At 32.0% G+C, this 26,133-nt stretch overlaps 2 protein-coding genes and 1 pseudogene across 2 annotated transcripts; 2 read left to right on the top strand and 1 right to left on the bottom strand.

The window, feature by feature from the left end:
- Window positions 1-1,736: 1,736 nt before the first annotated feature.
- LOC107623307 (cell division protein ftsH) lies at window positions 1,737-6,133 on the top strand. The gene is made up of 4 exons (XM_016325520.3): window positions 1,737-3,311; window positions 4,002-4,325; window positions 4,670-4,970; window positions 5,774-6,133. Exons 1-4 carry the CDS (start codon window positions 2,205-2,207, stop codon window positions 5,974-5,976), a joined length of 1,935 nt encoding a protein of 644 aa, XP_016181006.1. The 5' UTR covers window positions 1,737-2,204; the 3' UTR covers window positions 5,977-6,133.
- Window positions 6,134-9,689: 3,556 nt separating this feature from the next.
- Window positions 9,690-10,680, top strand: LOC107621306 (peroxidase 63 pseudogene; annotated as a pseudogene).
- A 6,880-nt stretch (window positions 10,681-17,560) lies between these two features.
- On the bottom strand, window positions 17,561-21,221 carry LOC107623253 (proline dehydrogenase 2, mitochondrial). The gene is made up of 4 exons (XM_016325440.3): window positions 20,402-21,221; window positions 18,274-18,919; window positions 17,928-18,168; window positions 17,561-17,765 (listed from the first exon to the last, which is right to left on the bottom strand). The coding sequence occupies exons 1-4, from the start codon at window positions 20,984-20,986 to the stop codon at window positions 17,726-17,728; spliced, it is 1,512 nt and encodes a 503-aa protein (XP_016180926.1). The 5' UTR covers window positions 20,987-21,221; the 3' UTR covers window positions 17,561-17,725.
- Window positions 21,222-26,133: the final 4,912 nt, after the last annotated feature.

The following is a 26,133-nucleotide window of genomic DNA, read 5'->3' as shown; positions in this document are numbered from 1 at the left end:
GTCATCCAAGGGGGAGTGTTGTGATAAAGGTGGATGACCATGGATAACCACGTAAGGCTTAGGTGGATTTCATTCTCCAGACTAAATGAATCCATTTACAAGACAAATGGCAATAAATGAAAGTTGAAAGTGGTATCATTTTACATGTATAAATAGCAAACATCCTCGTATGCTTTTACACACAGCAATAATAAAATAAAAGCAAATGTAATTCTCTCTCTCTTTACTTTTAATACTTCTTTCTATCTTTATATATATATACATATTACAACATATTATATTCTTTCTCTTTCGTACTATTCTCTTATATACTTTAATATTATTAAATATATTAATTATATCTACTATATTGATATAGTAATTTCAATAAATATTACTATTTGAATTATCTAATTATATTTTTATATTTTATATTTATTACTTCTTACTTATTTATTTAGTTATTTTACAACAAATCCAATAAATTTAGTGCGAATTTGATCCAGATTTTGGGAGTTAAACCCCAAAGTGGTCCCTAAGATTCACGGTTTGCACCAATTTAGTCCCTGACTTACCAATTGCACCATTTATGTCCCCGACTTTGTAAAAATTGCACCAAGGTCGTCCCTAGCCCCATCTCCGGGCAAATTAAAGAACGCCGGCCAGGTGAGAAGCCATGCCCTCCCAACCTTCTTTCTTTCTTCTCTTCTCTGAAACCCAGCCCAACCCGCAGACCTCCACACCAACCTTCCGTCAGTCCGTCCGTCCCTACCGCCGGCGACCACCGTCGCTAACCCTCCCTCCTCCCTTCTTCCTTTTCTTTCTTCCCTATTTCTCCATTTCTTTCCTCCTGTACGCAACACCCCTGTTCGTGGCGCCACCTCTGTCTGCACCTTCCAGTTCCGGTGAAAACCACCAGCGGCGGCGAAACTCTGTGCCGCTACGACACTACCTCCGCTCCTTACGCTATCTTCTTTTTTCACTCCTCAATGCAGGTTCCATTCCATCCTCTGTGTCTGTTTCTTTTTTTTCTAATTATTTTTTTATTTCAGTGCCTTTTGATTCTGCTTTTACTGATCTTGTTAGACTTAGGATAGTTGATTATTTATGTTTCTGGACTGAATGTGTATTGGCTGGTTGAAATTTTTGGGTTGATTGATGCTTACATTAAACTGAAATTGCTATTTATGAATCCTGCATACAACCTGTTCGATAAATTGCCTGAAAGTTAAATCTTATGTCTGATCATCATAGGCTTCAAATTTTGTTTTCATTAGGCATTGTAACTCATATTGTGCAGTTTTCTATAAATTTTTATGATGATTGAGATTGAATTTTGGTTATGCACTTGGTGAATGTTCTTGCTTAACACCAAATTGAACTGAAATTTTAGAATTCATTCCTTGTTTGGTGTTAGCGAAATAAAAGGAAGAAAGAAAAGGAAGAAGGGAGGAGGGAGGGTTAGCGACGGTGGTCGCCGGCGGTAGGGCGGACGGACGGACGGAAGGTTGGTGTCGAGGTCTGCGGGCTGGGCTGGGTTTCAGAGAAGAAGAGAAGAAAGAAAGAAGGTTGGGCGGGCGCCAGGTCACTGCCGGCGTTCATTAATTTGCCCGGAGATGTGGCTAGGGACGACCTTGGTGCAATTTTTACAAAGTCGGGGACATAAATGGTGCAATTGGTAAGTCAGGGACTAAATTGGTGCAAACCGTGAATCTCAGGGACCACTTTGGGGTTTAACTCAGATTTTGGTTATATTGATCCCATTCGCAAACAATCCAATCCATTTCCCAAAAAAAAAAAAAGGAAGAAAAAAAAAAAACGAAACCTTAGCCTGAAGCGGAAGCCCCTCAGGCCCTCACTGCTTCACCAGTTTCTCCTCTGTTTTCCCTGCTCGCACCGTTTCTGTTTTCTTCGGCGCCTGTACGTCCCTCAAGCGGAAACCCCTCTCCGTAAGTGACGTCCCTGTACGCCGCCGTCTCCGGCGCTGTCCGGTAGCCTGAGCGGTTTAATATCCGGTCCGGTTTACAGTACCTTGCAATTCACAACTTACAATTCAATTTCTCGTTTGACGCATAACATGATATGAGATCAGGTACTAAAATTCCCATGAAATTCTCTGCCTCCTAGTGTTTTTCGAGCTCCAAAATTTTTTGGAGTAATGCAGTTTGTTGGGAACTTGAAGATTGATTATATGGCTGTGTAGAGCATCAATTGTGAAAGAGAGCATGGCTTCTTTTTCCTTTTCTTCTTTCAATACTGGAGCATTTGTTAATATAGCTCAAAGAAGATATTTTGGGGTTTGTGGAGGTTTGTGCACTAGTTCATTTGTTTTTCCTTCTCCGGGGTTTAGATTTAATCAATCATACAAATTTCAACATAATTTGGTTTGGAACCCGAAATTGAAGTATTATTATGATGATAGAAGATATAGAAATGCCTCACTGAGGTTTCCTTATTGTTGCAATTCTCAACATGGTTTTTCCGGTAATAATAAAATTGAGCCACTTGTGAGTAGTAGAAGCAGGGTTGAGAGAAAGTCACACTATGGTAAAGGAGATAGTAATAGGTTGAAGAAGAGATTTTCGTTGAGGTTGCGGCCGAGGTTAAGGTTATTGGCTATGAGAATGAGGAGGGCATCCATTAAGTCCTTTTTGAATGAGGTGGGAATCTTTGTCCGTAAGAATATTAGAACCGTGGCATTTTCTGCCTCGGTTTCTATTGTTTTCAGCCTTTGTTTCCTGTTTTTGAAGTTGACTGCACTTCCTCCGGTGAAAACCGTACCGTATTCTGACTTGATTACAAGCCTTCAAAGTGGCTATGTTGCGAAAGTGTTGCTGGAAGAGGGGTCCCGGCGCATATATTACAACATGAACAATCCAGTTGTTGAAAATGATCAGGTTTCTGGAAATGAATTGCAAGTTGCTGATGTTTCAGTTGACAGGGATGTAGATAAGCCTCCAAGTGAGGGAGCTTCAAGTGCTGGCAAAACCCCAGCATTGAATATATTAGGGAAATTTTCGAAGGCTCGGGCTTCAGTTCCTGAGTGGCAGTATTCCACAAGAAAAATTGACCGTGATGAAAAATTTCTTCTTAGTTTAATGAGAGAAAAAGGAGTTTCATATAGTTCTGCCCCTCAATCTGTGTTAATGTCAATGAGGAATACTTTGATAACTGTGATTACACTGTGGATACCGTTGATTCCAATGATGTGGCTTCTATACCGTCAGCTTTCTGCTGCTAATAGTCCAGCTAGGAAGCAGAAACCTAACGGCCAGACAGTTGGATTTGATGATGTTGAAGGAGTTGATTCTGCAAAAGTAGAGCTCATGGAGGTAATTATCTCATACTATAATGTTTACAATCATTATGCATTTATCAAATAGCATTATAAAATTATATTTTGCTGTCTTGCTAGTTTGGTTGACAAATAAGTGTAGCTGATGACGTTGTCACTTTTCCCCCTTGATCGGTTGTACATTTATCAGTCGGTTATCTTTTATTTTCTAGTTTCTAGTGTACTTAATTGGTCATTAGATGCATTTATGCGAGTAATACAAGAGTCAATCATAGTCTGTGTTCTTTTTGTTATTAGTTTTCCAATTTTAATTTTCTATTGCCTGAAATATTCTTCTCTGTTGATAACATACCAAGAAGAAACTTTCATCATTATGTTGGAGGATCTCACACAAGCTAACTGATTTGGCAGTATAAACTGTATAGTATTATTAGAATTTTTAACTACAAAATGGTACAAGAGCATAACGTTTTAGTATAAGGAGCTAAGAAAGTGTCACTAACATTATGGTTTATGATACACAAGTTGTGACAGTATTCTGGTTGTGACCACAGGTTGACACAAATTCTTTAAAATTCAGATAAATAATGGCTAATGTTGATCAATTTTGTAAGCGTATGATGTCTGTCTTTTCATTACACATCCTCCATGAAAGTAATCCTCTTTGCATCCCAATGTTAATCAACTTTGTAGTTTTCCATTTATTAATGCATTCCCTCGTTTGTAGATAGTTTCATGTCTGCAAGGGGATATAAACTACCAAAAGGTAGGGGCAAAATTACCTCGAGGTGTGTTGCTGGTAGGCCCCCCTGGAACAGGGAAAACATTACTTGCACGTGCTGTGGCGGGGGAAGCAGGTGTACCCTTTTTCACCGTATCTGCCAGTGAGTTTGTGGAATTGTTTGTTGGGAGAGGAGCAGCTAGAATCAGAGACCTTTTTAATGCAGCAAGGAAATTTGCACCATCAATCATATTCATTGATGAGCTTGATGCCGTTGGAGGCAGGCGCGGAAGAAGTTTCAACGATGAACGTGACCAAACACTAAACCAAGTAAGTTTACTACACTTATTTTGTGGCAACAAACAATTCAAAAGTGGTTCTGACTTACAGAGTTACTGCGTCATAGATATTAGAAAAGTAGGATTTCTGCAGCTGAATTGTTATCAATTATTTTTCAAGATTGCCTTTTTTTGTTAAACGAACAGCTCACTTTAAAAAATGTTCCAGTCCAACTGCTTCATCAATTATTTCATAGTATTAATTTATAGTCGATACTAGAAATACAAGGATTTCATATGTTAATTGGAATTTCGGTTAGACAATTAGCATAATTATCACTGTGAAGAGTTTATGATGTTCTCTAAGCTAACCTTTCTTGTTTTCTGTATGTATAGTTGCTCACAGAAATGGATGGATTTGAATCCGAGATGAGAGTGGTTGTCATTGCAGCAACTAATCGCCCAGAAGCTTTGGATCCAGCCCTATGTCGCCCTGGTCGTTTCTCGCGAAAAGTATATGTCGGGGAGCCTGATGAGGAAGGAAGGAGAAAGATATTGGCTGTACATCTAAGAGGTGTTCCCTTAGAGGAGGACACAAACATCATTTGTCATTTAATCGCTTCTCTTACTGCTGGCTTTGTAGGTGCTGACCTGGCAAACATCGTCAATGAAGCTGCTTTGCTTGCTGCCCGTAGAGGTAAAGATCAATTTGTGGTTTTACATTCAAGTTGATATTGCATTCACAAGTTCCCATCACAATGCATCACTAAATTGTATCTCTTTTTTTTATTTAAAGTATACAGTGGGATAGAATGTATTTTCCCACCTAATTCTGTATAAATTAGTTTTAGTTGCACACTATCTTCCAGCCAAAATATCCACTCTATCTCCCTCTGCATTGGTTGTCCTCATCCTTGAGTATTCTTTCTGCCCTCACATCAATATATTTAATTACTTTCAAGAAAGAGGGCTAAGTCTTGGTGGTTGGCCTGTTCGGATTGTGTCGGGTTTGGGTTAAAATAAAATCCAGTCAAATTACTTCAAGTTGGGTTGGCTTTGCTTACAACAAAATTTAGCCAACCCGAATTGACTCAATCCAATCCACTCCGTCGTGCATAAGTATGAAGGCTTAGGTCATCAGGTGAATGACCAGCCATGAAGTGCAGATACACCAAAACGAGGTCTCTGTGTGTCCAGCACATGTTAGTGTTTGATACTCAAAGGCAACTACAACACATGCCATATACGTACCTGCATTTAACAATTATGTTTTCTGTTTCTACTTCATAGACACTTGAAACATGACTTAGACATGGTGTCAATGGGTTCAGAAACACCAATATTGGTGCTTGAATATTGATGGTAGTGATATTGGTAGTTTGTCATTTGTAAATGCTTGAATACCATCATAGAAATCTTGAAAGGGTCCATGTCCATGGTGGTATCCATGCTTCAAAGGTGTCTCAATAATTCATAAGTTACACGTTTTGCACTTTGCAGGTAGTGAAGGTGTGGCAAGGGAGGATATAATGGAAGCAATTGAAAGAGCAAAGTTTGGAATCAATGATAAGCAACTTAGGTCAAATAAACTAAGCAAGGAGTTGGTTAAGCTCTTCCCTTGGATGCCATCATTGATGGGAAGAAGTGATAAGAGACAGGATGACCTACAAGGACCACTAGGTTATCAATCATTGAGCTCATGAATAATGTTATCTTTACCTCTCAAATGCACTTTAATTTATCTTCTACCTACAACAACAACAACAGAAATTAAAGCATCAATTGCCTAAAATTGTACCCTATTTTTGTGGCTAGAGACAATTTCTCATAGCATTAAAGTTTTGGCCAACATTGACACCACCTTTCTCCTTTTATAACCTAACTTTGCTAATTCTTTTCTAGACCCAACTTCATTAATGTAAAATGCCGTGGTGTAGCAGCTTTTTGTTAACCCATATATGATCCCAATTTATTTTTTAGTGACAACAATTTGGGACCAAAAGAAGTAATTAACAAATTATAATTAAGAAGGGTATATGTATCACTACTCTTATCTGTCATGTGCTTATCAAGCTACAAAGCACCACAAGTTATTTCAAGCTAGCTGTCATGCATTGGTTTGAATTCTCATGGTCCAGGGAAAAAAAATAACAAGGTAGCCTATTTAATCCTAAAAAAAACGGTGATTTACGATTTATACCTTTTATTTGATTAATTAGATATTTTTAAAAAATATACAAATATGGAATATGTGAGCTGAAAAGGTGACTCTTCTTTTGGGGTTTAAAAATCACAATCAAGCATGAGTTTATAAATAAATCTTCTATTAATGAGTGACTGATGTTATATTGTCCAATTTGTTGTTTTTGTATGTTCTGAAACCTTTCTCTCCTCTTTACCCACATCGGTAGTGTTCTGGCCATGTTTAGTAAAATATGTGAAAGGAAATTGTAGAGTCCATATTTTATGTGACATTGGATACACATTAAATATAAAAATGCTTTATAAATAGAAAAATTAGTCTATATATATATATATATATATATATATATATATATATGTATTTAAATATGAGTAAATAGTCAAATTCGTCTCTAACAAATTACGCGTTCTCTAAATTAGTCTTTGAAAAAAAATTTATTCAAATTTGTGAACTTATTAAGTTATTAGCCAATTAAGACTCTCAAGTGCCAAGTGCGTGCTATGGTGTCATTTAATATGTCATATTAGCAAATTTTGATGCCATTATTAATAGAGGTGATGACAGGACTAATGTGACTAATTTAAATTTTTTTAATAATAAATTTGATTAAAAAAATCTTTTAAAAACTAATTTAAAAAATGAGTGATCTTTTAAAGACGAATTTGACCATTTAATCATTTAAATACATTACCTGACACATTATCTCAATCAAGTAATCAGCTATACTAGAATAATCAAATATTTTAAAACAACATAATTAAAAGAATAATTAAAGGATTTCACAAATTCGATTATATAGGACTAGGATTTTATGACACATATCTTTTTTTTTTTATCCTGGACACATACCTAACTTCCGACACAAATTTGGTGCAAACTATAGACACAAAAAAAAAAAAAAAAGGTGCAAACTATGCCCTCACCTTGTCACATTACGAATGAATCTCTCGAGTTTGTTCTAACTTTGTTTGACCACAGTGGACATTTTGTTGGTTCATTTAAAGTTCCTCACAGTGTGTGCATAATCTTCCGAAAATAAAAGATAATGCAAACATTGTAACACTAATTTTAAATTGGACAGTCAAAGTGTAATGATCAATTAATACGAAAGATTTATAAGAAATTTTCGAACTTAACGTACGATTGATTATTTCACTGATTTCACTTTTAGTTGTTTATAAGAAAGGCTAAAGTCCAGTTTGGGTAAACAACTTAATTAAGTTACTTTTAAAGAAATAGCTTAAACAATAAATGTTTATATTAAAAATAGCTTATAAATAAGTTATTTTGTGTTTGATTTTTTAGTTCTAAAAGTACTTATTTTAAGAAAAAAAATAATAATAAACTTTTTATTACGAGAGAAGTCATTTTTTTAACTTCTCCTTAAGCACCAAAATAGCTTTAAGTAGAAAAATTTGGACTTAATTAAACCAATTTTCCAATTAATGACAAGTCAGTTTGTTAGAAATTCAAGTATGCTATTTTATTTTGGATTAAATATTACAGGTATACAATTGTTGCGTAGGATGCACATTGACTAATAGATTATTTTATGCACCCCAAGATTCAAATCGCTAGCATAAATTTAAGTAAATTAGAGAATTAACTATTAAACAAACCCAAATTAGTTTGGATGCATATTGATCATGAACTTAAGAAACAATCAAATAAATCTTAAAGTAATGTCGGCACCTGTTTCTCACTAAAACAAAAATGTTTCATGTATTACCATTATTCGTGCTAAAATATTTCTTGACCACGACATTCTAATTTTTTTTTTTAATTAATCTTTGATACACGAATATTAATATGAACACGAAATATGACAGACATACGAATTTTAAAATTTTATAAGATACACGAACACACATACACACACACATATATATATGATATATTTTTAAAAAAATAAGAATGATACTTTGATATTTTATTAATATGAAAAACATAAATTAATTTTTTTAATTATTTTTAATAAATAATAATATATACTATTTTTAAATTTATTTCAAGAATACATGCTAAGAATAAGATTGAACATGCTGATACATGATAGTATTTAGATGTGTCCAAATTAGGGGCGAAGCTAGGTTGAAGTTTAGGGAGGGGCTAAAAATTAATCTTATAATAGAAAAAGAGTAAAATAAAATTTAGGGGAGGCTAAAGTAAAATTTATACACAATTATTCCAAATATATCTAAATTTTTTTTATTTTTTATTAAGACACAAATGGACATAGCAGACATGCATGTCGGATGAATATAAATGAATGTAGATAAATATCGTGTCTAAAATACGTCCGACAACTCAACAAAATATACGTATTTCGTAGTCTCTAACTATTTATTTTTCAAGTTTATTGTTGACCATATATTATTTTCATATGTCCAAATAACTTATTAAGATGAGATTACACATTTTTTTAGTAATAAGCGTTACTCTTAATTACCTTATCTCATACTTCTATATTTTTTATTATTCGGTTAAATTGCATATGATTAACTAATTTAAATTGATCAAATTGTTAATTTACGTATGTGTAAAATAAATGTTAAAATTTAAATTTTATTTTGTATATGAAATAATTCATTAGATCCCCAACTAAATCTTGGCTTGCCACAGTAAAAAATTAAATCAAAAGAAAAAATTTACATATGATCACAATTGCATATAAGAATCCTGGTTAAAATACTCTCAAATGTTATCTATTTCTAAGCAAGCAAAATGTATATATGTTGCAAAAATAAAATTTGTGACTTCCTTGAAACATAGGGAAAGGCATGCATGACAGCTCACAACCACTGATTCTCTATAATTATTCCTTCACAAAGGACCAAAAATCGAATTGATAAGAGAAAACTACCTGAAATTAAATTTTGTTATTATTCTGATGGAGTACTTCTTTTTGTTTTTGTTGACTATTACTCTCGTGTACCACTTGCTCACTTTTTTTAATATATATTCGTCTGTATCCTTCTTTATTTAAAGAATACAATGCCTTTTACTCCAAAAAAAAAATACAATGCCATAAGTGAAAACCTTGCGTATTATATACATCACAAGTATATATGAAACTATTCTACCATTCTATATATATATATATATATATATATATATGGATTATCTTACAAGATATGATATATTGATATAGATGTATAATGACAAATGAAATTAATTACATAAACCATTTGGAACAAAACTCCAGTATATCTAATGAAGTATTATTTGTCCACGGTAAATGTTAATTCATGGTTGATTAATAGATGCTTAAACACTTGTCAAGGAACCAATATGTTAAGAGTATATTAAAAATTAATTATTAAATTAATTATTGTTATTTTATTTTTTTATTAATAGTAAATGTAGATTTATTTATTATAATTTTTTTTAGTAAGAGTACATCAAGAATACATAGTATATAAAGTGTAATAACACAACATATATTTTTAAAGAGATTTTTTATTTTCTTCAATAATAAAAATAACTTTTTTTTCCTCCTTCTCTTAATCTCTTCTAGATCATTAAACCATAACATCACAGTTTGAACAGTTTAAGACATGAGATTTCTTCATAGTGCGGTGAGCGTATAGAGCAACAAGCAGATCGCCAGTCCCACCACCGCCGGCGCCACCATCCACCTTTTCCTCTACAACTGCCTCCCAAACGGCTGCGACGTCTCTGTCCTCATTTCATCCACCTCCTTCAACAAAGCCGAGCACGACAATGACATTAACCTCTCCCTCCCCGGTGACAGCTTCAACGCCATCGTCCGAGCCAAAACCGCTCTCGAGCTCGCCTGTCTAAACACCATCTCTTGCGCCGACATCCTCGCAGTCGCCACCCGCGACCTCGTCACCATGGCCGGCAGCCCTTACTACACGGTCACCTTGGCCGTCGCGACGGCCGCGTGTCCAGATCCTCTGACGTCGACGGCAACCTCCCTAAGCCAACAATGCCGATGTCTCAAATCTTTGAGATCTTCACAAAGAGAAGATTCTCCGTTGAAGAAATGGTGGCGCTCACCGGAGCTCACACCATCGGATTAACCAAATCAGCAACGATCTCTATCACCCACGCAACTCACTTTAAAAACTTTGCCAACTCTAACTTTTTATATCCTATCTCACAACACTTATCATATAATAAACTAACCCCAAAATATATATCACTCTTTCTAGCCATCACCTCAAATCCAAAAACCTAAGGAAGCGGCTGCACATGAATGTTGGAGAAAGGTAATACAAGATAAATTTACAGCTTTAAATCAAAACAGAACTTGATGTCTCACTGAACTGCCAAAAAGCAAGAAGGCTGTGGGTTGCAAATGGATTTTTCGGGTAAAATTCAATCCCGATGACACCATAGAGAGGCACAAAGCGAGGCTAGTCGCAAAAGGATTCACTCAAGTACAAGGAGGAGATTATGGTGATAATTTTAGTCCAGTTATCAAAATGACTACCCTACGAATAATGTTAGCATTAGCAACGTCAAAGAAATGGCATTTGAAACAGCTGAACGTCTGTCTTTCTTCATGGAGATTTGGATAAGAAAGTTTATATGAAGATACCACCCAGTTTGGCCATCTCAGGTTTGGTTTGTAAATTACAAAAGTCTCTATATGGGCTTAAACAAGTAAAACAGGCAATGGAACATTAAGCTCACTCAGACTTTTGTGAATGCTAGTTATAAGCAGATCATTCACTCTTCATCAAGAAACAATCCGAAAGCTTCACGGTCATTCTAGTATGACTTGTTTTAATCGGGAATCACATTGGTGAAATCAATACCCCTGGATGACAAATTCAAAATAAAGGATCTTGGTGATTTCAAGTACTTCTTGAGAATAGAAGTAGCACACTTTAACTCTGTAATTCACATTTATCAGCGGAAATACGTCTTTAACATTTTCAAGAATTTTGGTTATCTACATTCTCAAGAATTTTGGTTATCTGCATCTCACCGAATTTTTCGATGCTAACTGGGCTACCCGATACTCGTAGTTCAGTTTACAGTTATTGCTTCGTACTTGGAAACTCTATCGTTAGCTGGAAGAATAAGAAGCAAACCGTAGTTGCCAAGTCCTTTGCAGAAGTTGAATATAAGTCTCTTACTGTTACTACTTGTGAAGCTAGTTAGTTATCTTTCTTAATGGATTTCATTGGTTTGCCGCTTCAAAAGTCTATCACTATATTCTATGACAACTAGTCAGCCATTCACATTGTTAATAATCTCATCTTCCATGAAAGAACTAAACACATTGAAGTGGACTGCCCAGTCTGCCACATTATTCGTGAAAAGCATTTGTCTGGTCTCATTCATCTGATGCCAGTTAGTTTCAAAAACCAACATTTTCTTACTAAAGCTCTGCCACCTAGTCCTTTTCTTACTATGTTTTCAAGCTAGGATGGTTAGATTTATATAATTCTAGCTTGCGGGAGGGTGTTACCTAGATTATTTTTTTTTATCAATAATAGATGTAGGTTTATTTGTTATAATTTTTTTTGTGGGAGTACATAAAGAATACATAGAATATAAAGTATAATAACTCAACATATATTCTTAAGGAGATTTTTCATTCTCTTCAACAATGAGAATAACTTTTTTTTCTCCCTCTTTTAATTTCTTCTGGTTTATGAAACTATCAACATTACAACTTAAACAACTTAAGGTATAAAATTTTCTTCAATTATTTGTAAAAAATATATTTTAAAATATAAAATATTTATTATAAATAAATTAAATAATATATATATATAATGATTTATTTGATTAATGATTTTTTTATGCACATAGACAGAATAAACTTCTAAAAGAATGCACTATCAACTATTACCTCATCTTGGATTTTTTTTATTATTATTGTTTTTCGGATACATATAAAAAAAATTATTAGCAATTTTTTTAATAATAAGTTAAACTTCAATGATTTTTATTTTCTCTTTCTGGAAATAATAAGTTAAACTTACAACCAAAAAAACCATTGATTATAAAATTAATAAACCAAACTCACATTAATTATATTTAGACGATAACATAAACTAATAAATACCAATATTAAAAACAATAAATTGTTATTATATATTAATAAAGCAGGTCATGCCAGGAAGCTTGGATATAAGAAAGGCATGGACCAATGCCGCCTCTGACCTTATGATTCCTTTTGGTCAAAATATAACTTTAAAGTGATATTATTGTTTATGCTCCTACTCTTTTTTATACATTATCTTTTTAAACATGTGTGTGTATAACTGTATATAAATCCCATAAACAATTTATATATTTCAATCAGAGAATAACATAATGAAATAAGATATATTTATTTAGAATTTATTTTAATATATTAATATTGTAAAAATATTTTACAGTTATCTAATTATATTTATTTTTTTAAATGACTATCATACTGTCAATGTAAAACATATTTATTTTTACTATATATATTTAAGCATAGTTAGGATAATCTGAGACTAAACACTTAATTGAAATTTTCCAAGAATCTTGGATTCCCATGACCATGAGAATCACCGTACCACATGGTTTCATTGCAGTAATTTCATAGGGTTGTGTGGATATGCATTGATTTTGGAGTTGTGGGAATCTCAATCAACGGAATCTATTCAGAAATTGTGGGCGATGGAATCTGAACCTTGGACTTAGCCCCACCCTTAATTTTCTCCGTTGAATTATTACAACGGTGTTTTATATTTTTTGTGGATAGAACCGAATAATTGAAATTTTTTTTTGACAAATTTATTTTGAGTGTATGTGAGGTGTTTTATTTATTTATTTTTATACTTTTCGGCGTGGAATCACTTACGACTTAGACTTTTTGTGACAATTATACTTGTTGCCTTATCACCTTTGATTTTACTAAATTGATGTCTGATTTATTAGAACATCTTTTTTCAAGCTAAGAACGGTCAATATTGAAAATTTAATTTTTTAACAATAAAATTCTTCTTACCTTAATTTTCATGAAATTTCCAAAGTCCATATTCCTTGTAATATTTATTTTCTTTTTTTTAATTTAATAAAAATATATGGTATGTAAAAGAATTCGTTTGAGTGTCATTCAAATATTAGAAAAAAAAATATTTTTAGTAAAAATTTTTATTTTTATTTTTAGTATGTTTAAAAAAATTTTAATAGTAAAAATAAAAATACTAAAAAAAATTTTTTTTTAGAATTTATATTTTACATATTTTTATAAAAAGTCTTTTTTACTAAAAGAAATATTTTTAACATATTAAATAAATAAATAAATATTTTTATATTATTATATCTAAATATAATTAATAAATAAATAATATTTTATATAAAATATCTAAACATAAAATTATTTTTATTTTTTTAAAAATATATCCAAACAAATCTTAAAATTTTTTATTAATCTAAATCTCTTTTTTTAATCTTGTTCGATGGTAAATAAATACATTGTTTCACATATAACATACAAACAAAACAGTTTTTATAATAACATTTTTAATAATTTATTATATTTTGGTGCATCCCTTATATTATTTTTCTATTCTGAAAGTTCAATGCGTGATAAGCATGCAATTGAAGGGGGAAGTGGATGTGACATGTTTTTCTAAAATGAAGAATTATTATTGGTTAATATATATCAAGTGGGGGAACAATCATTTCCCAAAATGAAGGTAACAGCAAATGCATGAAAATGATGATAAGAATATTCTCACAATTTATTAATCAATATGAAAAGAGTGAAGTAGACGCGTGAAAAGAGATAAATTGCATTTTCATGCGAATGATGATGATGTGAAGTTTAACGATTTAATTTATTAATTAAGAGGTAACCATTTTACTGTACTGTACTGACAGAGGAACATGACTAATTATTATTATATAATTGACTATGTTACGTGTACATCAAAAATAGTTATCAATATAAAATATATGTTAAAATATAAATATATATTAAAAATAAATTAAATTATATATATTTATATATAAATATATTGATAATTAATTTTAGTAATTAATTTTAGTGTACGAATAATATTTTTATTATATAATAATTGAATACTGAATAATAATCTAAAAATAGTGAATCAGTTTTGAAGTTATTTAAATTTGAAGATATATATTGAATAAAATAATAAAATAAGAGTAAAGTTTAATCGTGTTAATTAAAATTTGAGATAAATTATTGATTTTAAAAAATTTAATCTATCTCATGAATTTCTATGGGTCAAGGTAAATCAATGGTATTTTAGAAATAGAGCTTTCACTTGGGAGGTTTATCATTTTCTCTTGATAAAAAAAAAATACAGTTAATAATTAAAATGGTTTTTAAAAGATATTTTAATTTATATTTTCGTCTTTAGAAAAATAAATTAATCAAATTTGTTTTTAAAAAGATAACGGATCTGATTATATTATCCTTCTATTATTTTTTTACTGACAGTGTTAATAGAAAATGACGTGTCACGTTAAGTTACATTTTTTTTCTTTTTTGGTTAAGGCCTGGAACCAAGACACGCCCAAACCCGGGAAAACATTAGACTGATGATCGTCTTTTCCTACTCTTTCATGGTGGAACATTATGCGAATCCTCCTTTTTTTTTTGCAACAGTTTTGTTGTCATTGTCTCGATTACAGTCAGTTCTGTGTTGTCTTCGTTGCCGATGTCTCTGTTCCTGCTGCCGTTGACTCCGCTTTTATCGCTGATGACTCCGCTGCTGCTACCAATGACGCTGGTGCAACCTTCGAAGTTGTCCCGTCTTCCCTTTACTTCTACGTGTTGTAATTCTTTTGATCCAGGCATGTGATGAAGGTAAAGGTGCAGTTGAATAACCATGGATGTCATTCTTCTATGAAACTCCATAACTACCGCAGCACCGTCTCGTTGGTCTTCATCACCAAAACACTCAAGATTCTATTCTGATGCTTGCTCTTTTCATTACCAGATATCGTGTCGCATTCCGCGATATTTATTCCGATACTTGCTCTTCCCATCGCTTGTGGTTAGGCGGTTTCTTCGGCTCTTCTAGTAGAGATCTGCAACTCTCTCACTGAGCTCTGCCAATTTCTTTCCCTTGTTCTCAAGAACGGCTTCTACCACTAGCACTTGTTCTTCAGTCTCAACAAAATCTCTGAAGTCTCATATGCCTTTGATACCGTCGACAACCACAACAAGTTCGGTGTACTTTTATCACACCATGCTTAAAAAATATGAAAAAAAAAAATTTTCTTTGTCTAAAGTCTTGGAATTTCACCATAGGATAAGGTCTAATGGATTAAGCATGATGCACATAAGATGTCTGATAGAATGTCTCATAAAAATTTTTTCTATAGAAGTAAAAGGAGACGATGGATGGAAGAATTAACGCGATCAGGTCCGTTATTTTTTAGGGATATGGATCCTCTAAATTTTGAATTTCACTTTAGAGAGTAAAGTTTGATCTCTTACCCTTGAATGGTTTCTCTCTCATATTTTCTCTTGGTCCCACCTATGAAATAAATGGTGAGAGATCAAACTTTACTCTCTAAAATAAAATTTAAAATTTAGAGGATCCAAATCTATTTTTTAGGGACGAATTTAATTAATTTATTCTTTTGAGAACGAAAATGAAAATCAAAATATTTTTTAGAAACAATTTTGACTATTAACTAAATAAAATACTTATTATTACAACTATTTTTTTCCCTTATAGAAATGTTCTATGTAATTAATAATGACTGCATTACTTTGAACCTGTGGATTTGTCACGTTTATTTGTCTCATCCTTTTGCTTTATTTTAATTTATTTATTCTTTTAAGGAAAAGAAAACGTTTGTAAAGATTTTATGAAGAAATAATAGAGTTGCTTCATCAGCACTGACTATGCATGAAATCTGGAAGCTTCATGATATGGAGATTCGTGTTCAGTGTTCACGCCCCACCTATTCAAATATTTATATTTTACTCCCATTTGAGAATTTATGGAAGAAAGCTAGCTACCACATTATATATTGGGACCACCAACATTACCAAATTTAAGACATGTTTAATTTGCTCAAATCAGAAATAAATTCTAACAGAATAATGTGCTACTTGTTTTTCATGCTAAAATTCATTGGCTATAGTTCGATTCATTCTAGTATAGTAGTGAAACACTGAAACCTACATGTATTGGTAATTTGTGAGAGATTTATTCAGTGCTTATCATTAAATAAATATTTTTAATTTTGATATGGTGTTGACAATAGTATTTTGTTAAATTTTGTTAGATTATAGACAGTTAAGATGTTAATTTTAAATGTGGAATCCTTTTTAATTTAGGATAAAGAAATCGTAAATCTTTCGATTTTTTTTATTTTTAGGAGATACAGAAATCAGACTATTCGATTTATGTGGTACAAAATAAGGATCTTATGATTTCTAAAATCAGACCTTCCAATTTTTGTTTTGAAAAGATTAAAAAATTTGAGATATAAAAATTAGACTATCTAATTTGTGTATTTTTTATAATATTAAAAAAATAATAAAAATTATAATATTTACGTATATCATTAATCTCATTTTCATAGACAAAAAAAAAATATATTTAACCATCATTAAAAGCAAACAAAAATCAGAGCTTGTGGTAGACTTGCTTATCTTTCTATTCCAAATTAATCATGTTTGGTTTTGTTTTTAAAAATATGAGGTTTATGTTAAAAATTAACAATTAGATTAATTATTATAAATTTATGTATAAATATATTTTACATTCTAACAGATATATTGTTCTACTTTATTTGACATTACACCAATTATAATTTTTACAATTAGAGTCACAGGATATTTTCAAACATTTTAAACATTTTCAGTTAAGAACAAGTTAGGTTTCATCATCAAACATATTTGTTATATTAAATTTTAATATTAGTTAGAAAAGAGATCATTCATCACCTAATATTTGTTCTGTGATAGGGCCTTAAACATTAACCCACTTGCATTTTCTGATAGCGCAATATCCGCATAATGTTACATACATGTCCCCATCAATTTTATCATTGTCATCATTCATCTATGACTTTTATTATCAAATTTGAAGTGCAAAAATGAAAGAAGAGAAAATATGCAAGGAACAGTAGTGTATATAAAACAGTGATGATATTATTTGAAATTTCAACTCGTGAAGCGAAACCATAGGCAGTGAATGTCTAAATACAATTCTCTCAGAAAAACAGAACTCTCTAATTTGTACATTGTTTAGCGAATTCCGTTTCCATCCCACAGAATTGAATGACTCTAAACGTCTCTAAAATACAGCAGCTTTTAGCCTCCTACCAATCTCCTTTCTGTTGCACAAAAAAAACAATGATTATTGTCACTTACAGAAAAACTTTCCAGTTAAAAACTGTTAGGCGATAATATCATTTAACTGCTCTTAACTATCGTGTTTGTTAGATGACAACTTTTCGAATTGATAACACTATCTATAATTGAAAATTTCAATGTACCTCATGAGTTGCCTATCAAAACCTGAAGCAGCCAAGAGCCCTCTATTTTCTTCAGCCCTTCTCAAGAGGTAAGGCATGACCTTGTCCACCGGCCCGAATGGCAAGTACTTGCTAACCTGAAACCCTGCATTGCTCAAACCGAATGAAAGCGACTCCGACATTCCACACAGCTGCGCGAATTCCAGCTTGTGGTGCACTTTTCCCATCCCTAATTCGTGCGCTTTCGCGGCAGCCAATTTGCCTAAAAACATTGCAAATAATGTGTCAGAGATATAACCATTCACGTGTCTTTTCTTACGAGTTAAGAAAAGACTTATTTAAAAGTTAAAACATTCAATTCAAGTACCTGATTCGACATTATGTGTTGCAAGAACAAGTGATCCAGGACCATCAGCAACCTTCTCCAGAAGAAAAGAGGAGCAATCATTGAAACACTTGTGTGTGTCCTCAATGGTGTCATGAATGGGCGATTCGAAGCCGAAAGATTCGGCTATCCTGCTCTCCATGGACATGTAAGCACCCCTCACCAATTTGAACCCCATTGGGATTCCCATTTTGTCTGCTGCCTTCAATGCCAGCAAGAGCCTCTCCTTGGAGTCTTTCAAGTAAGTCTGAATTGTTCCAAACACGATCGGATTGTCATCCTTGTTATGCACAATGGCAGAGGAATACGTGAAGTAATCGATCGCCGGCTGAACCGTGGTGTGTTCGGCGTCAACCAAGAGAGGAATATTGGCCTGCACACATTTCTGGCAGAGTTCAACAAGTCTGTGAGTTGCAAGTTCAAGATCACGCTCCTCTTCAAGGGTAAGTGCCTCTGGTTTCTTCTGGGTGTGGTACAAAGGGCTTGATTCAGCGAAAATTGGCAGGGAATCTCGCTTCCATGGCAAATTGAATGAAGGATCTTTCTGTTGCCATCTTAGAAGGTCACTGATTCTCTCTAGCAGCGTCATGGGACAAATTGCAGTGATTTTCACAATCACAAAACTCACCTATTAACATAAAAAATTATCAATTAACAAATGCTTTTAAGAATGCAATATATACATTTTTAGCAACGTGACATGACAGAATCAAATCAAATTAGAGCATATTACAATTTCAAGATTCCAATTTAAATAGTGCCAAATTGGCAGAGCTCAATGTCCTTGTGTTGGGTGGGACCAAGCAAAAGGACAGTACCACTCAAGGATGAAGAAACAAGACAAGAAGCTAGCTAGCATTAACCTTAACCCTTAACTGGCATTTTCCAAAATTGGTGTGTACCATTGCATGGTGTCACAATCACACCCACTTGCAATTTCATTTGCTGACACACAACGAAACAAGGCACGCCGCACCGTAACTACCCCAACCCGGGACCAAAATCCGGACTCCCAACCCGACCCGAATACAGAATACCAAACCCGTGTTCCACATGTCCTATTGGAAAATTTGCATGGAACCACATCGCATGATGAGGGATCCACAGTGCTAAGTGTCACACGATAGTTAACAACTTAACATGCAAAATGAAGCCGAATGGCTTCAATGAAAAGATCTATAAATCCAAATTAAAATTAAAATTAGAGAAAATGACAAATAGGTCCTAACTTTTTGTCCTGCGGACATTTTTATTCCTGACCATTGAAAAATAATTTTAAGTTCCTAACCTTCACAAAATTTAGACAGATCAATCCCTGACGGAGGCATTTGGACGGATCAGTCCTGACGGAGGTATTTGGACGGAGGGACTGATCCGTCCAAGTTTTGTGAAAGTTAAGGATTTAAAAATATTTTTCAATGGTTAAGGACGAAAATGTCCATAAAACAAAAAATAAGGGACCTATTTATCCTTCTCTCTTCAAATTAAAATTTCAAAGTTTCCAGTTAGTAATTAAAAGTGAGTGACCTTAAAAGTTAAAAAACTCCTTCAGTTATTCGCATGCCGAGCACACAACGCAAATTTCCATGCGTGAAGTTAGTGCTTTAAATTTCTTCGGTACATTAAATGCTAAAATTAATATGATTTATAATTTCAAAAATATTATTTATATCTACTAAAATTAGCTAAAAAAAATAATTTATTTTTAATATATACTTAAAATGATTGTTACAATTTACTATCCATGTATTCACCTTTAATTTTCAATTTTTGTTACTACCAGTATTTAATTCATTTTTTAATATATATATATATAATCAATGAAAACTGAGTATATAATTTTTTTGTAAAAATAATTTTATTTTTATATTTTTAAAAAATTCCTGTGAAACACTAATAATTAAGAAAACTCTATTGACATGACTCCATTATAAAAGCCAAACAATATTTTGAATAAAATAACAAAGTAACAAATAACTGTTAAGTATCAAAATCAAACTATTTGTTTCCTCATCAAAAACTAATTAATTATTATTTATTTAAGATAAGAAAATTGTAACAAAAATTCAAAGCCAGAAAATAAAATTAAAAGAAGGAGAAAATAACTTACAGAAGACATAGGAAGGGATCTGCTAACATCAACGGTGTGAAGGAAGCCGTTAAGGTTACGGTTACAGCCATCGTTATCGTGCGCATCTTCAACCCCATAAACAAGCATCCCTCTTAAACCCGCCTCATTCAGCGACCTTATCTTCCTCCCAGCCTCGCCGGCATCTTCGCCGGCGCAGAAGTGCTCAAAGAACGTCTCCCTAACCGCTCCCATCACGGCATCCTTAACCAACCCTTCCCTCTCAACAAACCTCGATCGCATCACCCGCATTCCCACGTCAACCATGGGCCCCACCGCCGTCGCGTGTAAAACCGCCGACGAACGCAGCAGCCGCCATGTAGACACCGACGAGAAGAGCTTCTCTGTGTCCTCCAAATCCAACGTCCTCCTCGGTATGTAATCGGTGTCGACGGACGAGGGAGCCGCGATAGTTGCGGCGGAGGCAGCTGAAGACGGCGGCTTGTGCTCGGTCCTTTCGAAAACTGGCGTTGCGCCGAGCGGTTTTGTGGCTGCGGCCGTTGTGGTTGTGGCTCTGTTGTAACGGATTTTCCTTAGGATCCTTGCTGGGATAACCCTAGTTGCCATCAAACGGTTAAATAAATTCGTTGTTTCTTTCTTCGTTTCTTTTCCAAGAACTGAACACGTCTGTATGACAGTGTGAGTTCTTGGTAGTTTTTTTTTTTTTTTTCTCTCTCTCTCTCTCTCTATGTGAAGAGTGGAAATAATGTAAATGTGATGTTTTTGTGAGTGAAGTAAGAGGGGGATTTATAGGTGCCAATTGGTTAGGTCAAGTAAGGAAAAGTACAGCACAACATTGGGCAAGTATTGTGCATGCTGGTGTGGGATAAGATTAGATTAGATTAGAGATTAGAGTGGTCAATTTGTTTTAATTCTCTTTTTTAAATTTTGGGCAAGTCCTTTTTCTTAGTTTTCCTTTTATTCCTTGGACTCTTTTCTAATTCTATACTTTTAAACGGGTCGCTTTCTAATTTCAAAACTGTATGTGTAATTTGGCAATAGTGTATGTAAAACTTACCTTTTTTGCAAATATTTTTTTACTGAATCATGTTAAGTGTATAATAAATTAATTTATTTTTTAATTTAATTTTATTATATTCTAAATATAAAATAATTTTACATATATATATATATTGTGTAATATTATGGTAGTAAAATAATAATTTTTTATATTAATCATATAAATAATTATCAAAAAAATAAATATAATTAAATATTTTATAAAATAATTTTAATATATAAGACTTAGTTTGGTAAAAATTTCGAATAAGTGTTTATGCTTTTTAAAAGTACAAGTACTTCGTTTTATGTTTAGTAAATTAAAAAGTTTATGTGATTGTACTTATAGTTTTTAAAAACTAAAGGTGCTTTTCAAAGCATCTAAATGAGAGTTTTTTAAAATTAATTTGTATTTATTAAAATTAAAAAATTTAATATAATTTTATATATTAATTAGGAACACTCTATTATATAGATTAAAATTGTATAGAGAGAATATAAATTTTTTTTATAGTTATTTTTTAATCCTACTTTTTTCAATCTCTCTTTTATCTCATAAACGAAAAGATCTCTAAACTTACATATTTACCATATAATTCACCTATTAATTAATATCCAAATTTAATTTTTATATTAATGTCTCTTATAGTATTTTAAAAATTATTAACTAAACACATTTATTATTATTTCTGCTTTTAGTTTACCAAAACATATATGTTATAATTTCTAAAAAATTATCTTTTAAAAACTAAATTTTACAAGTTACTTTTGAAAAATAAAAGATTTATTAAACCAGACCTAAAATTAAACTGATATTATTTTAGGGACCTGCTAAAATAATTATAGTATAGTTATGATGTAGTATTATTTTAGAAACACACCATAACCGTCATAACCATATTAAGTAAAGTATGAAAAAGGGAGTGATGTTGAGTAATGAGTATGCACTGAGGTGTAAAAACGTGTAGTGAAGTGTTAAGGAATGGGAATGGGTAAAAGGAGGCAAAAAATGTGTTGAGAAATGAGAAATTTTGGGGGATTAGATAAGAATTAGTGGTAGGTGCTATGTTGACGCGTGGGGATGAGTCTTGAATCTGAGGCAGTGTGTTTTAATTACAAGAAGACCACCATTTTTACCAATTATCAATTATGTAACGTGTGTTGTCCAATTCCACGCATACATGAGTTGGATACTTGGGTCGGTGGGATCCAATTCAAGAATTCAAGGCTATGAATGCATGCGTGGATCCACGTAATCTTCTACGTTACAACCATAAAAGTCTTTAAATTCTTTAATTCGAGATGGATCGTGATTCTTGCCGTCACCTAAGCCCGGCTTCTATCTTATTATGACATTTTTTTTTATTTGAATTCAAAGAAACAAGATCCACCAAGAAAAATAAATAATTAAATTAATTACAACTAGATTGTGAGTATTAGACTATTAGTTAATAGTTATCGTTATCTGTTATTGTAAGCTATAAATAGAAAGACAAGATTCTGAATGGTTTTGTTCAAGTTAATTTGAATGGTACGGTCAATAGAATCTCTGAGATTCTGGGTCTATGCAAAATGTCAAACTCTTTTTTTTGAACTTTTGAGATGGAAAATAACAGTTTTAGATGGAGTCATTCATGATGAGATAGTTTCTTTTTAATTATATTTATATCTCCTTTAATTTTCTGAAGTGCTCCATATAGCTTAGTATAATTTGTTTTAATTACCTTTTATGGTTGTAATAAATATGATTATTTCATTGGTTAGTACTATTTATTAGTCTTTTCTTTTTGTGAAGTTGATATGACATGTTTTTAAAGTATATTTTGATTTATTTTATTTGGTTTTATTTAAATGTGTTAATTAATTAATCATTTATTTGATCACATTAACTCTATCTAACCAAGTATATTGATTATTTGATTTGACTGCAATAAATTAATTAATTTTATTTTAATTTCTACTAATTTTTGGGTCTTATGTATTTTAATTAATAATTTTTTAAAATATTATGATTGTTATATGACATATTTATAAGATATTTTTAAGTATCTAACATATTTTACTGAGTCAAATAATTATATTTAATTTATTATATAATATATGTTATTTGGTTTAATTTATTGTCATGGTAATATTTGAATAGTTGTTTACAAACTATTTTTCTCTTGATTTTAAATTTTAGGTTTTTATCATGGTTTATATTTTTTATTTTAATATCAAATCAAATATTTTTATTAGTATTTTCTTGTAATATATTATCTAATAGTTATATGTTCACTATCATATGGTCGTAGATATTTTTTAACTTATTGAAGAAAAAACATAATGTCATTCTTTTTTTTTTTATTTTACCTATTTATTTAAGTTTTTATAAATTTTATCATTTTTATTCTATAAATTTATCATAACGTTTTATATGTTAAGTCTTTTTAATAATATTTATATTATATTATTTACATGCTTAATTTTATTTATGATTTGAGAGATTTATTGATGAAATAACACGATAACTAATTTTGGTGAGTGATTTTTATACACATAATATTTTTAAAATTATTTTTATATAGTTGTTTAGTCATATCTATTTTTAGATGACTATTCACATATTGACGGTAAAAGAGAGACTGTTTTTGCTTATATAATGATATATAATTAGAGTTTAATTTTGATGCACTGACAATGTAAAACATTTTACACAGTCGTGTAATATAGTTGTTTAGTCATATCTATTTTTAGATGACTATTCACATATTGACGGTAAAAAAAGAGACTATTTTTGTTTATATAACAGTATATAATTAGAGTTTAATTTTGATGCATTGACAATATAAAATGTTTTATACAATCGTGTAATTATATTTGTTTTTCTAAATAATCATTTACGTGATCAATGTGAAAGGTAATTATTTTTACTGATATAACGTTATATAATTAGAAGCATATATAAAACTATTTTACACTAACAGTATATCAAAATTAAATTCATATAATTAAATGCACATATAATACTTCTTTATATTATTTATTAAAATAAAATTCATAAAAATTATTTATTTAATATTTTCCTTTGAAAAAGACTTGTTTCGGACTAAAGAGCTGAATTCATTGATCAAAGATAAAAAAGTACAAATGACAGGAACATTAAGAAAATAATAATAATAAGATAAAAATTTGTACATATACATCAAGCAAGTTTGCAGACACTGTACTTTCAAACCGGATACCTTACATTTACTCACATTGATGAAAAGATTTATTTAATACAAAAAAGATAAGCAAGAAATAACAACATAAGACAACTATCGGAATTATAATTCCAGCTCAAAGAAAAATAAGCCTCTCAAATTTTAATTAAAAAAATATTATTTATATATTAAAATCAGTTATTAAAATTAATCATAATATATATATAATTTAACGCATTTTTAATATATATTTTATATTTTAATATATATTTTATATTAATGATTGATTTTAATATATATTTAATATAATTTTTTTATTATTATATTTGAGACGGAATTGCCAATTTTTTTTTTTTTTTTTTGGACTTGGGAATTGCCAATACTTTAAGAAATACAATCCCTCAGGGCTCAGGGGCCTTTTTTCTCTTTTCTTTCTTTTTTCGGTCTGGGAAAAACATTGTCCCCTGATTTTTTTCTGAATTTAGTGTTTGGTTGTTTTAGGCCTATCTGTAGGCCCGTGTGATGTTCTGATCATTGTCAAAAGCTAGTGGGCACAATCACTGTGAAAAAAGGAACCATTAAAAAAAGAAGTAATAAACCAGCATGGAATGGTCGAGTGGTCCGCTTAAGCAAGTGTCGGGGGTTCGAACTCCGCCTTATGCATGCAGCAACCCATTGGCCAGCGGCAGACTCTTAAATGGAGCTCAGAATCGCGACGGATTAGTTCTTGACCTGTCGGGTTGGGGATACCGTGAGAAACCAAAAAAAAAAAAAAAAAAGAAGTAATACGCCAACCACAACTCCCCCTTCTGCAGTTCTAGTTGTAGATTGCCTAAGGCAAGAAGCAGATGGGCAGGGGCTACACAACCTGTTCCTAAAATATAAGAAAGGTAAAACAACTATTTCTATCCATTAATTTTATAAAATGCTGACAAAAAAAAACTTATCAAACAAGAAAATTAATGTTATACTCAGGAAAAAGAAGTTTAATATGCTAAAAATATCTAAATCCTAATTTTTTTGTTGATTTTTAATAAAATTTTCAAATTATTTTCACCATATCTTTAACCTCAACTCCACCACCATCGCTTCTTTTTCAAATCACAAACTTTCACAACAATAAGCACCCAAACATCCTGAAACTCTACCCTCTTTTGCATGTGGCGCTGCAACTGGTGCTGGTGCTGGAACATTCTATTCTGAACCTGGCACGACAACTCTTTAGAGACGGAGAATGAGCCACCGGAGACGTTGCTAGTGTTAAAGTATGGTTCTGATGGCTGGGAGTAGGAGCTGGAGGATGAACCGTCGGAGAAAGCGCTGGAGGTGTTGCCGGAGACGGTGAAGGACCAGTTGAAGGAACTGGTAGAATGGCAGATTTCGACAGTAACAACGGAGACTCTGTAAGGAATGGGTGAGGACTTCTTGAAAAGTGTGCCGGATATGGTGACAGAATAATGTTTATGGTTGTTTTGCTATAACAATAGAATGGGAGAGAAAGAGTGCAGTAATCAATCGGTATGGATTATA

This window comes from Arachis ipaensis, chromosome B10 (assembly GCF_059453495.1).
Source record: "Arachis ipaensis isolate K30076 ecotype BB chromosome B10, ASM5945349v1, whole genome shotgun sequence".
Lineage (NCBI taxonomy): Eukaryota > Viridiplantae > Streptophyta > Magnoliopsida > Fabales > Fabaceae > Arachis > Arachis ipaensis.
The sequence above is the reverse complement of the archived record's forward strand: the minus strand, read 5'-3'. Positions and strand labels throughout refer to the sequence as shown.

Bases quoted from the DNA above. Each gene is read 5' to 3' on its own strand.
- LOC107623253 (XM_016325440.3), bottom strand. From the start codon at position 20,986: ATGGCAACTAGGGTTATCCCAGCAAGGATCCTAAGGAAAATCCGTTAC. The intron at 18,920-20,401 runs GTAAGTTATTTT...TTATGTTAATAG, and splicing joins GATCCCTTCCTATGTCTTCT to GTGAGTTTTGTGATTGTGAA. The intron at 17,766-17,927 runs GTACATTGAAAT...TTTGTGCAACAG, and splicing joins TTTGATAGGCAACTCATGAG to AAAGGAGATTGGTAGGAGGC.
- LOC107623307 (XM_016325520.3), top strand. From the start codon at position 2,205: ATGGCTTCTTTTTCCTTTTCTTCTTTCAATACTGGAGCATTTGTTAAT. The intron at 4,326-4,669 runs GTAAGTTTACTA...CTGTATGTATAG, and splicing joins GTGACCAAACACTAAACCAA to TTGCTCACAGAAATGGATGG. The intron at 4,971-5,773 runs GTAAAGATCAAT...TGCACTTTGCAG, and splicing joins TTTGCTTGCTGCCCGTAGAG to GTAGTGAAGGTGTGGCAAGG.